Source organism: Macaca mulatta, chromosome 3, assembly GCF_049350105.2.
Source record: "Macaca mulatta isolate MMU2019108-1 chromosome 3, T2T-MMU8v2.0, whole genome shotgun sequence".
NCBI classification, from domain to species: Eukaryota; Metazoa; Chordata; class Mammalia; order Primates; family Cercopithecidae; genus Macaca; species Macaca mulatta.
In genome coordinates, this window is record NC_133408.1 from 132,339,407 (window position 1) to 132,353,037 (window position 13,631).

The 13,631-nt window shown below is 41.2% G+C and overlaps 1 protein-coding gene across 6 annotated transcripts in view; it reads left to right on the forward strand.

Annotated features, from left to right (window-relative positions):
• Positions 1 to 2,167: 2,167 nt before the first annotated feature.
• The window catches only part of ELAPOR2 (endosome-lysosome associated apoptosis and autophagy regulator family member 2), a 209,953-nt gene continuing 198,489 nt past the window's right edge, over positions 2,168 to 13,631 (forward strand). For 3 of the 6 annotated variants that reach the window (XM_077995048.1, XM_077995046.1, XM_077995049.1), the window contains exon 1: positions 2,168 to 2,382. In XM_077995048.1, the coding sequence (XP_077851174.1) occupies positions 2,359 to 2,382 (24 nt within the window). In that variant the 5' untranslated portion in view covers positions 2,168 to 2,358. 6 annotated transcript variants of the gene reach the window in all.

A 13,631-nucleotide genomic window follows, 5' to 3' on the forward strand; every position in this document is an offset into this window, starting at 1 on the left:
ATTTTTATAAGGAAAGAAGCTGTTTTCAATTTAATAGTCATGTTGTTAGTTCTTTCTCAGATGACAAAAATAATAACATAATTTGACTCCTAAAAATTCCACATGAATTAAATAATAAAGCATATAAAAAAGAAATAATAACAAAATATAACAAAATAAGAAAACATAGGCATCTGTATGATTTTGCGGAGATACATGTACTTCTAGATATAAAAAAGGAAGAAATCACAAAATAAAATGATGCTACATTTGAATACCTAAAGATGACAATCTTCTGCCAGAAAAGCTACCAGAAATAAATTTAAAAGACTACAAAAACGTATTTGTAAGATATATGATAAACATACACAAAGCTTATGAAGATTGCTAACAAATCGATAAAAAATGGAACTTCAATAAAATGGCTAAAGTGTGCCAGTGAAAAATTCTCACACCCTGACATGAGAAAGAAAAATGCAAATAGCTAGTAGATATATATGAAAAATAACTCAATGTCACTAATAATAGAAATACATTTTAAAAAATAATAGCATTTTTCTCTTCTACCAAAATAGTAAATATCAGAAGTATTATAATCTAGGGTGATGTGAAATAAATACTCATGAACTGCTGGTAACAACTGCTACAAATTTTTTGGAAGGAATTTGTATATTATTCATCAAAAACTTTAAAAATGCACATACCATGTGACCCAATGTTTTCCCTTCTAGAAAGGTATAACAAATTATTTAAAGATATGCACACAGATTATGTTCCAAGGGCATTCTTTCCAGAATTATTAATAACACTGAATCCTCAATGTCTAATATCTAATAGTAAATTACATATATCTAAAGAGTAGAAAATATTATACAATTATTAAAGTTGTGTTGTTGGAGACTTTAATGATTTGAGAAAATATTTATGTTGTTAAGAAAAAAAAAAGCAGGTTACAAATTATTAGTCCAGTTTTGCAGTACACACAGAGTTAAAAAAAAAAAAAAGCAAGGAAATTCCTCAACATGTTAATACCATTAACAATGCTCTCTGGGTGGTAGGATCTCTAGTTATTTTTATATTCTTCCTGATACTTTTCAATATTTTCCAAAATGTTTACAAAGAACATACATTGTTATAATCAGAATATAGGTGTGATACACAAATCTATGTGTGTATACATACACACAAACACATATACAGAGACTGTCATGTGAAAATTTCGTTAAAAGGACATTAGAGATAGTGCCACAAACAAATGTGCCACAGGCCAACTTACAATGAGTGGGCCAGGTGGATTTGTCCAGGTATTCAATAATCAGAAATTTGGATGCTTCTTTTGAAAAACACGATAACTCACCCATTTACAGAATCTTAGATCAAGAAGGGATCTTGAGATCCCTGCCACTGAGGAAGGCCTTGTGTCCATCTTGTTCACCAGTTGGTGCCCATCACCTAGTTCAGTATGTTTTTGAATGAAAGAAGAAAAGAGCACCCCAATCATTGTACAGATGGAGAAACTGTTTCCTCCAGAAAACACAGGGCTTAATGCCCAATGTTACACATCTCCACGAAATAACACCAATAGCAGCAATAATTACAGCTACTACTACTACCAACACATGTCACCTACTGTGTGCCAGGCACTCTTCCAAGTGCTTTATGTACCTCAACTTACTTAATCCTCATAATAATCCTACGTGGTGGGTATTATTTTCATTAAATAGGTGAGAAAACTGAGTCACACACCACGTCTCTACACCTCAGTCCTCTTTCTTCCCCGCCATTTCATGCACACCCTAATCACCTAGAAATTGGATCTGACGCTAGCCAGCACAGATCCTTACAAGGGACGTTCCCAGGGCGCATCTGTGTGTTTGTGTGCAATGAGGAAAGTAGGGAGCTTTTTAAAGACCCGCCGCCAGAAAACAATGTCCTGATGTCCTGTATTTACTCTAGCTTCATCCCGGGAGCGCCCCTCCCAGTGGGCCAAGGGGACCTGAGATACCCGACTCCACGGGGTCCCCAGCCTCTCTCGCCCTCTAGCGCGAGGCGAGCGCCTCGCATCCCCTGGGGACCCGCCGGGCTGGGCCGCAGCCCCCGTCCGCGCCACCTGCTCCCCAGCTCCCGCGTCCCCGCCCCGCGTCCCGCCCCCGCGCCGCGCCCGCGCCCGGCGGTCCCTCCCTCCGGCGTGACGGGAGCACCAGCGCTGGCTGCCCGGGCCGCGAGCGCAGCGGAGCTGTCAGCGGGCGGACAGGCAGGGGGCGGGGGAGCGGCGAGCCGAGAGCACAGCAGTCGCGGCCCGGGAGCCGGAGCCGGAGCTGCCGCTGCACCCCGGGAAGGCTGCCTTGCCGCCGGCCTGCCGACCGCGGCGGGACGAAGATGCTGTTCCGCTCCCGGGGGCCGGTACGGGGCAGGGGCCGGGGGCGGCCGGCGGAGGCTCCCCGCCGCGGGCGCTCGCCGCCCTGGAGCCCCGCCTGGATTTGCTGCTGGGCGCTCGCCGGCTGCCAGGCGGCCTGGGCTGGGGACCTGCCCTCCGCCTCCAGCCGCCCGCTTCCTCCTTGCCAGGAGGTGAGCAGCACCTGGTCCTCTACCTGGAGTTTGCGGGGGCGGGGGGAGAGCGCGGAAGATGAAGGCTGAGAGCGGTGCCTGTTTATTTCTGTTTGCCATCCCCTTTTCCTTTGCTTGGAGAACAGGGGCTTTCGTTTGCTTCGAGGGGTGAAGTTGCCCGGCCCGGTAGCTGGCCCGGAGAGGATGTGTGACTTCGCTGTCTCTCGGGGGATGCTTTTCTGTCTGCGCCCGTGTGTTTTGGGGGCTCTGCAGGACTTTGCGGCGTCCTTTTTGGAGAGCCAGGTTTGAGGACCTGGGGTCGAGGGAAAGATTTCAGGAAGGGGAGGAGACTGGGGAAGCCCCACCAGTGGGATTTGGAGAACCATCTCATCACAGCTTTTCCAGAGAGCCAGACACAGACACCGGAGGATTTCCCGCTCCTCCTCCCCCTGTCTCCACTCCTCTGTCTCTGCAAACGCCTTCGTCCCTGCACTCCTCTGCCCTCAGCTTCCTGATTCAGGCCCTGTGGGTTTGCTAAGCCAATGTGTGGTGTCACTTAGCATCCTTCTGACAAAATGTGGATTTGAATTTGGAAAAAGAAAAAAAAAAGAGTATGTATTTGGTAGAGAAGAGGCAGGTTGATGATGGGGAAAATTAGAAAAGACAAAGTGAATATGCTCCTTTTGGGAGGTGCTTTATCACCTGGCTGAAGTGTTGCCGCGATATATTTTATAGCTTGAGATTATTGTTGATTTTAGGTCAAAAAGGATAAGCTATGGGTGATGAGATTTTTCTCTGGTTTTTAGAAGAACGAGACAGTGTGCCAAAAATTTACAGGGGGTGTCACTGGTACTTGTATTGGGTGTTTTATCTTTCCATTTAGTGTTCCAGAAAGTGCATCCTCTTAATGAAAATCAGTGAGGGGAAGGAAGCAACATTTCTGACCTAATTTGATTGTGTTGAGAGGATATGTGGAATAGATACTGTTTTTAGGAAGATTGTTAGGAATCTGGGCGATGGGTCATTTTAATTAATGTAGCAAAAATAGATTAGCCAATAGCCCCTCTGGGAAGAAAGGCCAGACCCTGTTCTTTGTGTATGTTGCTATAACTTCCGAATTTTACCGAGACTTGAATTACAGAGTATCTGTATTCTAGACATCGTCCATCATCTATGGATTTTCATCTTTCTCTCCTACAGTACAGGTCCCAGGACAGACTGAAATGAAAGAGAATCGGATCAAAGGCTTGTGTGTGAACACACAGCAATGTTGTAATTGGGCAAATCAGGACAAGAGCTCAACAAACAGCTGTGTTTAATTCTAGGGTTTTTTTTTTAATAGTATAATGAGCTTAATCTGTATTCTACAACTTTATGTATCACCTGGGAATAATCCATTATTCCAGGTTTCCACAGAAAGCTGCTTCTTGGACATCTCGGATTGAACAGTTGTGACAAGATAAATTTTATCCTCCAGCCCCCAACTTCTAATATGCAGAATGTATGTTTCTAAACTGAAAAGTCTTAAGCTTCTCATAACATCGATTCTTAATAATGAAAATCTGCTTGAAGTAGGTGAAGGTCAGAGCCAGTAGAGATGATGCCTTTGGTCTCTACAACTAGACTAATCTTTTAGATGAACACATGTCCTACACATGTATACCTAGAAAGAAGAGTCTGCAATCTAAAACAAAGATTGAAAGGAGGGGCAGATAGATGACAGAAGGTTCAGGAAGGCTGGGTTCACTTAATCCCAGGTCCTTATTGCATTGGCTTTAGAAATTGCATGTGACTCATCCTTTGAGATCTGAAATTTACATTTTCTTTCTGAAAAATGAGAAAAAATATATAGGAGGACGCTATTGAGCCTGCCTTTGGCTGTATGTTTTTATAAATGGTAATGCACAGATCCATTTATGTTCTTCCTGATGACTGACAAGTAAGAGGACCTGCTGGGAGTTAGAGGTTCCTTGGAAGTAGAAGAGACCTAGTGACCTTCCAGTGGTTGAATCTATTTGATATCTGATCTAACCAGTGGAACTAATTTACAGAATTGGTCATTGTTTTTCTCTGACATTGTTTTTAAGAGGAAAGTGGGGAGGGCAAGTTATTTTCAGGCTTTGAAGGTAAGGGAATGTTTGTGCTGGGGGTGGGGAAAGGGTATCCTCTTGAGCTCAGCCCTTTCCTCTGAATACAGTTAATGGGATTGTGGGTTAAACAACTGTGAATAAAGACACAGTTGAAGTAACTACTCTGTGTTCACTTCTGCTCGTTTGTTGTTTCCCACTTTTTATTAACATTAAAGGAGACAAATGCCACAAAGGACAGATTATGCAGTGGGGAATAGAGTGAGGGCAGTTAAAGTGAGTGGTTTTTAGGCTGAAAGCTAAAACCAACTCTCAATATGAGAGAATGCTGAGGAGTATAGAAAAAGCTATAGGCCATTTTGAACCTCATTTTCCCCCAGTAGTTTGCGTCACCCTCATTTATTAATACTTTTATAGAAGTAGTCATGTTTAACAAAGTTACATAAACTCTGATTTTCCTGCCTGGTTTCAGAGGAAAGCAACTAAAGGAAGAGAAGTGCAGAGAACTGGCCTGGGAGTCATCCAGTTATAATTGCCTGAGTTCAGAAAAAAGGCCCTGCAAAAACTAGGTTATGGGTAAAAGTTACATTTAGATTTTTGCAGAGGATTGGACTCTGGGGTGAAACTCATAAAATGTAGGTTCCTTCGTCAAAGTCTTTGGATTATGGAGTCGAAAGGGGGAGAAAAATTGTGTTGGAATGTTCAGCTGGTGATCAGATCAGCAGTGTGGAAGCACACGCACAAACAGGAAGCGATCGTTTGGGAGACAGAAATAAAAGGAAAGTCAGTGTGCCGGCAGATGAAGTACAAGAATAGGATGTGACTTTGGAAAATGGTATTCAAAGGAAAAAAATGAGGCCTGGACATCAGAAAGTATAGAATTCCTCAGGTTTTTGTATGGGGTGAACTTATAAAAGGTAAATCTTGTTTGGGTTTCTTGGCCTGTGTTTCACATGTAAAATGTTACTAATAAAACATGACCAATTATTTGTATTATGAGGATGAAATGAGATTAATATAAGATAAAGGAGAAATATAAATGTGAGGGTTGGTTAGTGCTGGATTAGTAGAGCTAGATCCTGATGTTTTGGGAAGAGTCTACAGTGAGACTCCAGAGGTTCCTAGGATAGGCCCATCCAAGACTTAGCATGACATTTTTGACTCAGTGAATAATAGGACTTAATGGGGCTGCCAGAGCAAAAAATCATAAAGGCCAACAGATGACTCAGAGTTGCAGTAAGTTATCAGAAGATAGAAGAGTGCATGAGAGTAAAAAGAACAGAACTAATTGGATTATGTCTGTATTATTTACATTTGGTAAATTAAATCACCAAATAGCTGATTCTTAGTTCACTGCTCTAAAATCTTACATAATGCAGTTCTGCTGTTCTCGTTGACTACTGAGTGATGAGTTTTGCTAACAGTTTTTGTTCCACATTCAGTTTATACCATGTGCTAGGCAAAATGTCAGATATGAAATTAGTGATTTAAAGAATATAATTTAATTGAATAAGGATGAGACAGATATGTAAACAAACATTGCAATTAAGTGATTTGAAGCCATGAAAGAAGCACGGGGCCATCATATCTACTGGGGGGAATCAGAAAAGGCCCTATGGAGGAAGTGAATGAGACTTAATTGATAAGTAGGAATTTGCCAAGCAGACAAAGGTCAGATGTGAGTGTAGGCTAGTTTGGGGGAAAGACATTTCAGGTGTAGAGCACAGATTGAAAAAGGGCAGAAACATTAAACAGCATTGTATTGCAATTGGTTCTAACTGGAGTACAGCGTGCAATGAGAAGCTTAATGAGAGATGAATCTGAAAGGCAGGCAGGAGCCTATCATAAGGGACCTTATATCACACTAAGAAGCTGGTCTTCATTTGGTAGGCAATCGGATGCAGTAGTAGGACTTCAAAAAAGAGGAGTAGTATGCTTTAGATAGAATTGGCAGTGAATGGATGCAGAGGGTGAGAGAATTAAACGTTCTAACTTGATTAGAGGATGGTGCCTCTTAACCTCCCTGAGAAGAAATGTGAAAGATGGGATAAAGAGCTTGGTTCTTATGTAGAGCTGTTGAGTAGAGCTGTTTTTATGTAGAGCTGTTGAGTAGGCAGTTAGGTATTAGGCCCTCTTCCTCAGGGGCATGGTGTGGGCTGGTGTGGTGACCTGTGAATAACTTGAATGAAAGACATTGTTGAAATTACTGGATTGGCTGAGATCATGCAGGGAGTGAGAACAAAGAGGGCTGAAGATGGGACTTGGGTTTTACCTACATGAAAGGAGACAGAAACCAAGGAGTTCACAAAGGAGACATGTAGCAATGGCTGGTAAAGGAGAAATGTGAGTGTGGAGTTGTGGGAAAAAGAAAAGCCTGAGAAGAAGATAGGGCTCATTGTGTGTCAGTTGCCCAGTGAAATCCAAATAATGACGACTGAAGAGAGAAGATTGAATTTTGCAATTAGGTCATTGGTGCTCAGCACCAGAGTAGTTCCTGTGGGATGGTGGAGATGGGTTGAGTGTTAACTGGGAGGTGAGATGGTGGCGATGGAGTAGAATTGTGTTACAGAGCCTTCCTAGATTTGGTAAGCTACTGGGTCTTCAAAATCCATATAAACCACAAGACCTGTAATGGTCATGTTTTTAGTTTCAGAACTTGATGGGCACAGTTGAGAAACATCCTTTCTGTAGGAAGTCCCTGAAGGTCATGGGCTATGGGTGAAGCTGTCAGAGGTTCTAGACTCACATTGTTATTGAAGGAGTTAGGATTCAGCCTCGGTTTTCAAGCAGTTAACGTAATTATTCTTGCCTGTTAATGCCTGGGGAGGTGAATTTTCCATTTCAAGTTCTTATGCTTAGAATCATTTCTCATGTTTTAGGCAAATGAGAGCAAGTATTCACACCATCAATATTTACAATGTAAAACCAAGAGTTGACAGATCTGTGAAGTGTCATATTTTAGCACAAGGGATGGAAATAGCAGAGCATAGTATAGAGTGGCACGTTTTCCTATCATAGTGTCTTCTTCAGCAGAGTCTTGCATCTTATAATAATTCTTTATTGTCAGAAAACACCAGCCACATTTTGGTTGCTTTTCTTTTCTCTTGAAGAAACCATGGATTATTCTCTTTCCTTTCTGCCTTTCATCATCTGTGTTCTATGTAATATTTCAATATTCAACATATATTTATCATGGACTTATATAGCAGGTATTGACAGTGAATGGATGAACAAAACATAGGCCCCGGCTCCATGGAGCTTTGTAATCTCAGAGGAGTAGGTTTAAAACAAAACCACACATCATGCAATTACATTTGCCATAAGTACTATGATGGAAAATTTCTGTGTGCAGTGAGAATGAATAGCCATCCTAGTTAGGGCTGGGAGCAGGTGGATTACCAGGAAAAGATGTTTAAGGTAAGATCCAAAGGATGAGTAGGAGTTAGCTAGATGTAGGTTGTGGGTGATGGTGAGAGAACAGCTCTTGACAGAGGAAGCCTCCTGACCTAGATCCATCCCTATAGCCTATCTTTTCCTGGACTAGTAAAAACAAAGGATATTTTCTCTTCTTTGAATTCTAGTCACAGCCTATTGTTTACTCACTGGCACATATATGCTCTTCCACAAGTGTTTTGCACACACAGTCCCCCCTCCCCCACTGCCATATAGATGAATGAGTTGTGCTCTCTACAAGAGCACCCAGCTAAAGGGTTGTAAGAGCAAGAATCCATCCATTTCTCAGCATGCTTAGCTATATGTCCTGGCACAGGTCTGCATTTACCTGGAAGAAGGGATACCTTTTTCTAGTTCATATTCCCAGAGGGGGGGTCACTATTTTCTAAATCACACAAAGGCACCATTTGTTTTACCAGAGGCTTTGAATACACAAATGTTCTCTCTCCCCTAGTATATGATATGTTCATTGAGGGCAGCGATTATATCATCTTATTAGCAAACAGTAGTATCTTTTCATTTAAGGCATTTTGGGGGTTTTAAAAATGAGTAAGACATATGTCCTTCTCTCTGGGAGCACTAATCACTGCCTTAAAAATATAGTAAGTGAATAGTTTCTGCTTTTTCAGTTATAAACAGGAATTGATCTTTATGCTACATTTAATTCTAATGAACATCTCCTCTTGGTTGTGCCAGATTTAAGACCCTGAAATAAACCCTAGTGGTCAGTTTGGGCAAAGTGGCCCACACCTGTAATCCCAACATTTTGGAAGGCTGAGGCAGGTAAATCGCTTGAGCCAAGCAGTTTAAGACCATCCTGGGCAACATAGCAAGACCTTGTCTCTATACAGAATAAAAAAATTAGCTGGGTGTGGTGGCGTGGGCCTGTAGTCCCAGCTACTTGGGATGCTGAGGTGGGAGAATCGATTGAGCCTGGGAGGTTGAGGCTGCAGGGAGCTGTGATTGTGCTACTGCATCCCAGTCTGGGTGACAGAGCAAGACCCTGTCTCAAAAAAACAAAACATACCCTGTGATCAGAATATACTGAAGTTGATTCTTAACTTAGTTTACAACTCAAGTTGAAAGTACATTTATTATCCTTTTTCAAAATGTTGCTTTTATAAGCTCTTTTCTCTAGGTTAGTAGTCCACAAAGTGAGATCCTAGGACCAGCAGTGTCAACGTTAGTTAAGAACTTGTTAGAAATGTAAGTGCTTGGTTCCTGCACACAACCTACTAAAACAGAAACCCTGGGATTCAAGCCCAGCAAGAACCATTGCACTCAGTATAAAGAAAGGAAATGATATGGTTTGTCTGTGTCACCACCCAAATCTCATCTTGAATTCCCATGTGTTGTGGGAGGGACCTGGTGGGAGTTAACTGAATCATGGGGACAGGTATTTTACATGCTGTTCTCATGATAGTGAATAAGTTTCATAAGATCTGATGGTTTCGTAAGGGGGAGTTTCCCTGCACAAGCTCTCTTCTCTTGTCTGCCACCGTGTGAGATGTGCCTTTCACCTTCTACAGTGATTGTGAGGCCTCCCCAGCCATCTGAAACTATAGGTCCATTAAACCTCTTCTTTTGTAAATTGCCCAGGCTTGGGTATGTCTTTATCAGCAGCGTGAAAGTGGGCTAATACAGAAATACAGTTTAGTTGCCTGAAGGGACCCATTTCATTGCTAAAATTCCCTAAACTGTCACCCTAGCTTACTTCTTGCTTCTGTAGGATGTCTTAGAAACTCCTTAAATAATCACATCAAATGGACCGTGAGATTCTCTCATTACCATGAAGTATACCAGCAAGCATTTCTTAATTATCTTTTATATGTCAGGAATTATGCAAGATGCTGGTGATAAAACAGGATGCAGAGAATATTGTCATTGTTCGCCAGGAGATCATAGCCTGATAGAAGTCACAAATATGGAAATTAATAAACACCTCTTTGAGATTGACATTAAAATAGAAAAATATGGGATTATTAAGAAAGTATGGTTAGCCTTCTTGGTAAATGTTTTCCAATGTTTGCTACTTATGGGAGAATGATGTTTACATTTTTGTCCAACTGCAAAGTAGTGTCTTGTTATAGGACAAGCAGTATTGAAGGTATTTAAGAATCTGATGTAAAGGTGAGCCCTGCCACTGGTTTATGTGACCTTGAACAAATTAGCCCCTTTAAATCTTTTCTTGTCTGAAAATGGAGAGAATAAAACCTTTCTTACCTATGTTAGAATTGCTGTGAGTTCAAGCTAATGCATTTGCAAGCGCTTTGTAAATTCTAATGCAGTCGCCAATATTAGTTATTATTCTCATGTAAGTGAAGAATAGTGTTTCTCAGGAGGTGCACTGAAGTGTGAAAGACATGGGATATGGATAGGGAAATTTGTTTACTTTCAAAAATATTTTATAGGAGAACTTTTTCTAACTATAAAAGTTATGCGTTGTGAAACCTTGGACCCAGTTGATTGTTCTGTCATCACTGAAATTTACTTGGCTTCAAGCACCCCAAACTCTCTTGGTTTTTCTCTTAATCCATTGTAATCTCTCTCAGTTTTTGCCAGTTTCTCCTGACATCTTGACGTTACCATGTTCCAGCAATTTATTCTTGGCCCTCCTGTCTTGTCTGTCATCCTCACACTCCTAGTGATGTCGGGAGTCTCTTGGCTTTAAATATCACTTCACGTGGATAGCTCCCAAATTTACACCACCTTTGTGGACCATCCCCTGGAATCCTATTAGGCATAGCATTGATATCACCACTTGTGTAAGTACCTTAAATCTGACATGTCCCAAACTGAACTCCTGACATTTTCCCCAAACCTACTCCTTGCATAGTTTTCTCCATTTCATTTAATGGCAACACCTTTTCTTCTGGTTGCTCATGTCTAGAACTCTGGAATCTCCACTGACGTCTTTTCTCCTCCATCCTACATCCATCCTATCGGCAAATCCTCGTCACAATAGCTGAATCAGAACTTCTCATCACTTCTCCTGTAATTTCTGGACCATACCACCATTGTGTCTTGCCAGGACTATCACTGTAACTTTCCATCTTGATGTCACAGTGCAGCTCAGAGATAGCATTAAAATATAAGTTTAAAACTGTCATTCGTTTGCTCAACACCCTCCCAAGAATTCATTAATACAAGACTGTATCAGGCCGTTCTTGCATTGCTGTAAAAAAATACCCGAGATTGGGTACTTTATAAAGAAAAGATGTTTAATTGGCTCATGGTTCTGGAGGCTTTACAGGAAGCACAGTGTTGGTGGTTGCTGGGCCTCTAGGGAGGCCTCAAGAAGCTTACAATCATGGTGGAAGGCAAAGGGAGAGCAGGGACATCCCATGGTAAAAGCAGGAGCAAGAGTGAGTGGAGTGGGAGGTACCACATATTTTTAGATGACCAGATCTCGATCTCCTGAGAACTCACTATTGCAAAGATAGCACCAAGTCATAAGCATTCCGCCCCCATGATCCAGACACCTCCCACCAGACCCCACCTTCAGCATTGGGGATTAAAATTCAACATGAGATTTGGGTGGTGACAAATATCCGACCTAATCTGACCAACCTAATCTGACCTCCATGAAGCCTTTAATGTCACCTCTTATTACTCTCCCTCTTTTAGTTTATTTTGTGCTTCTATAAGAGAATACCATAGACTGGGTAATTTATAATGAACAGTAATTTATTTGCCTCCAGGTTCAGGAGGTAGGGAAGTCCAAGATCCAGGTGGGGACCTCCTTGCTATGTCATACCATGGTAAAAGGCCAAGGGCAAGAAAGAAAGAGAAAGAGAACAAGTGCAAGATGGGGCCTGAACTCTATTTTATAAGGAACCTATTCCTGAAGTTTGCTGTCAGTCATTTATGAGGATGGAGCCCTCATGAACCAACACCTCCCATTAGGCCCCACCTCCATCACCACGTTTGGGATAAAGTTTCTAACATATCAACCTTCAGGGACACATTCAAACCATAGAACTCCCCATTTTTCATTTTGCTTCAGCCAGCCCAATCTCCTTGTTCTTTCTAGAATGTGTTATGTATGCTCCTTTCTCAAGGCCTCTGTACTGGGTCTTTTCTGCCTGGAACTCTTTTCATTCAGGTATTTACTTGGCTTTGTCCCTCATGCACTTCGGGTTTCCACTCAATTGTCATTTTGTCGGTAAGGCTTTCCCTGGCTACCTATTTAAAATTGCAATCCCTTCCTCTCAATCTACATGTCATGCTTTTGTTTTTCTCTATAGCCCTTTTAACATCCATAATAATATATATTTTCATTGTTTATTTGATTTGTATGACTTCACATTCCGTCAATAAATTGTAAGCTCCATACAGATAATAGTTTTCTTTTTAAAAAGACACTACTATTTCCCTAGCACCTTGAAGAGTGCCTGGAACTTAGTAGGTATTCAATAAATGCTTGTTGAATGAATGTGTAAATTTAATTTTGGGCACGTAGGCTGTTTTTAATTTTATGTTGTATAATCAAAACAGTATTATAATCAGTGTTTGTTATAATCAAAAACAATGCAAAACACTGTCTGAATTTCTAATTAATTGAGATGATTACTTGTAGCAGAAAAGTTAGATTGAAGGACATAAACTGTATCCCCTGGACAGCACTGAAAACTGTTATGATCATTACTAATTTGATGGTAAAAAATGCTATTTCATTGGGACAATTGACATTTAAACATTTTTTAATTTTTAATTTTTGTGGGTACGTAGTAGGTATATATATGGTACATGAGATTGTTTTGATACAGGCATGCAATGTGAAATAATCACATCATCAAGAATGAGTTATCTGTCCCCTCAAGCATTTATCCTTTGTGTTACAATTAAGTTACAGTCCTTCAGTTATTTAAAAATGTACAATTAAACTTACTATTTACTATAGTCACACTGTTGTGGCATCAAATAATAGGACTTATTTATTTTTTCTATCTTTTTTTGTACCAGTGATCCAACCTCCCTTCCAAGCCCCCCCGCCCCCAATACCCTTCCCAGTCTCTGGTAACTATCTTCTACTCTCTCTATGAGTTCACTTGTTTTGATTTTTAGATAGACAAATGAGAACATGCGATGTGTGTCTTTCTGTGCCTAGCTTATTTCACTTAACATAATTACCTCCAATTCTATCCATGTTGTTGCAAATGACAGAATCTCATTCTTTTTTTGTGGCTGAATAGTACTCCATTGGGTATACGTACCACATTTTCTTTTCTTTTTTTTTTTTGGATGAAGTCTGCTCTTTCACCAGGCTGGAGTGCAGTGATGTGATCTTGGCTTACTGCAACCTCCTCCTGCCAGGTTCAAGTGATTCTCCTGCCTCAGCTTCCCAAGTAGCTGGGACAACAGGTGCTCACCACCATGCCCAGCTAATTTTTGTATTTTTAGTAGAGACAGGGTTTCACCATGTTGACCAGGATGGTCTTGATCTCTTGACCTTGTGATCCGCCCACCTCAGCCTCCCAAAGTTCTGGGATTACAGGCGTGAGCCACTGCGCCCAGCTGTACCACATTTTCTTTATCCATTCATTTCTTGGGTTGTTTCCAAAT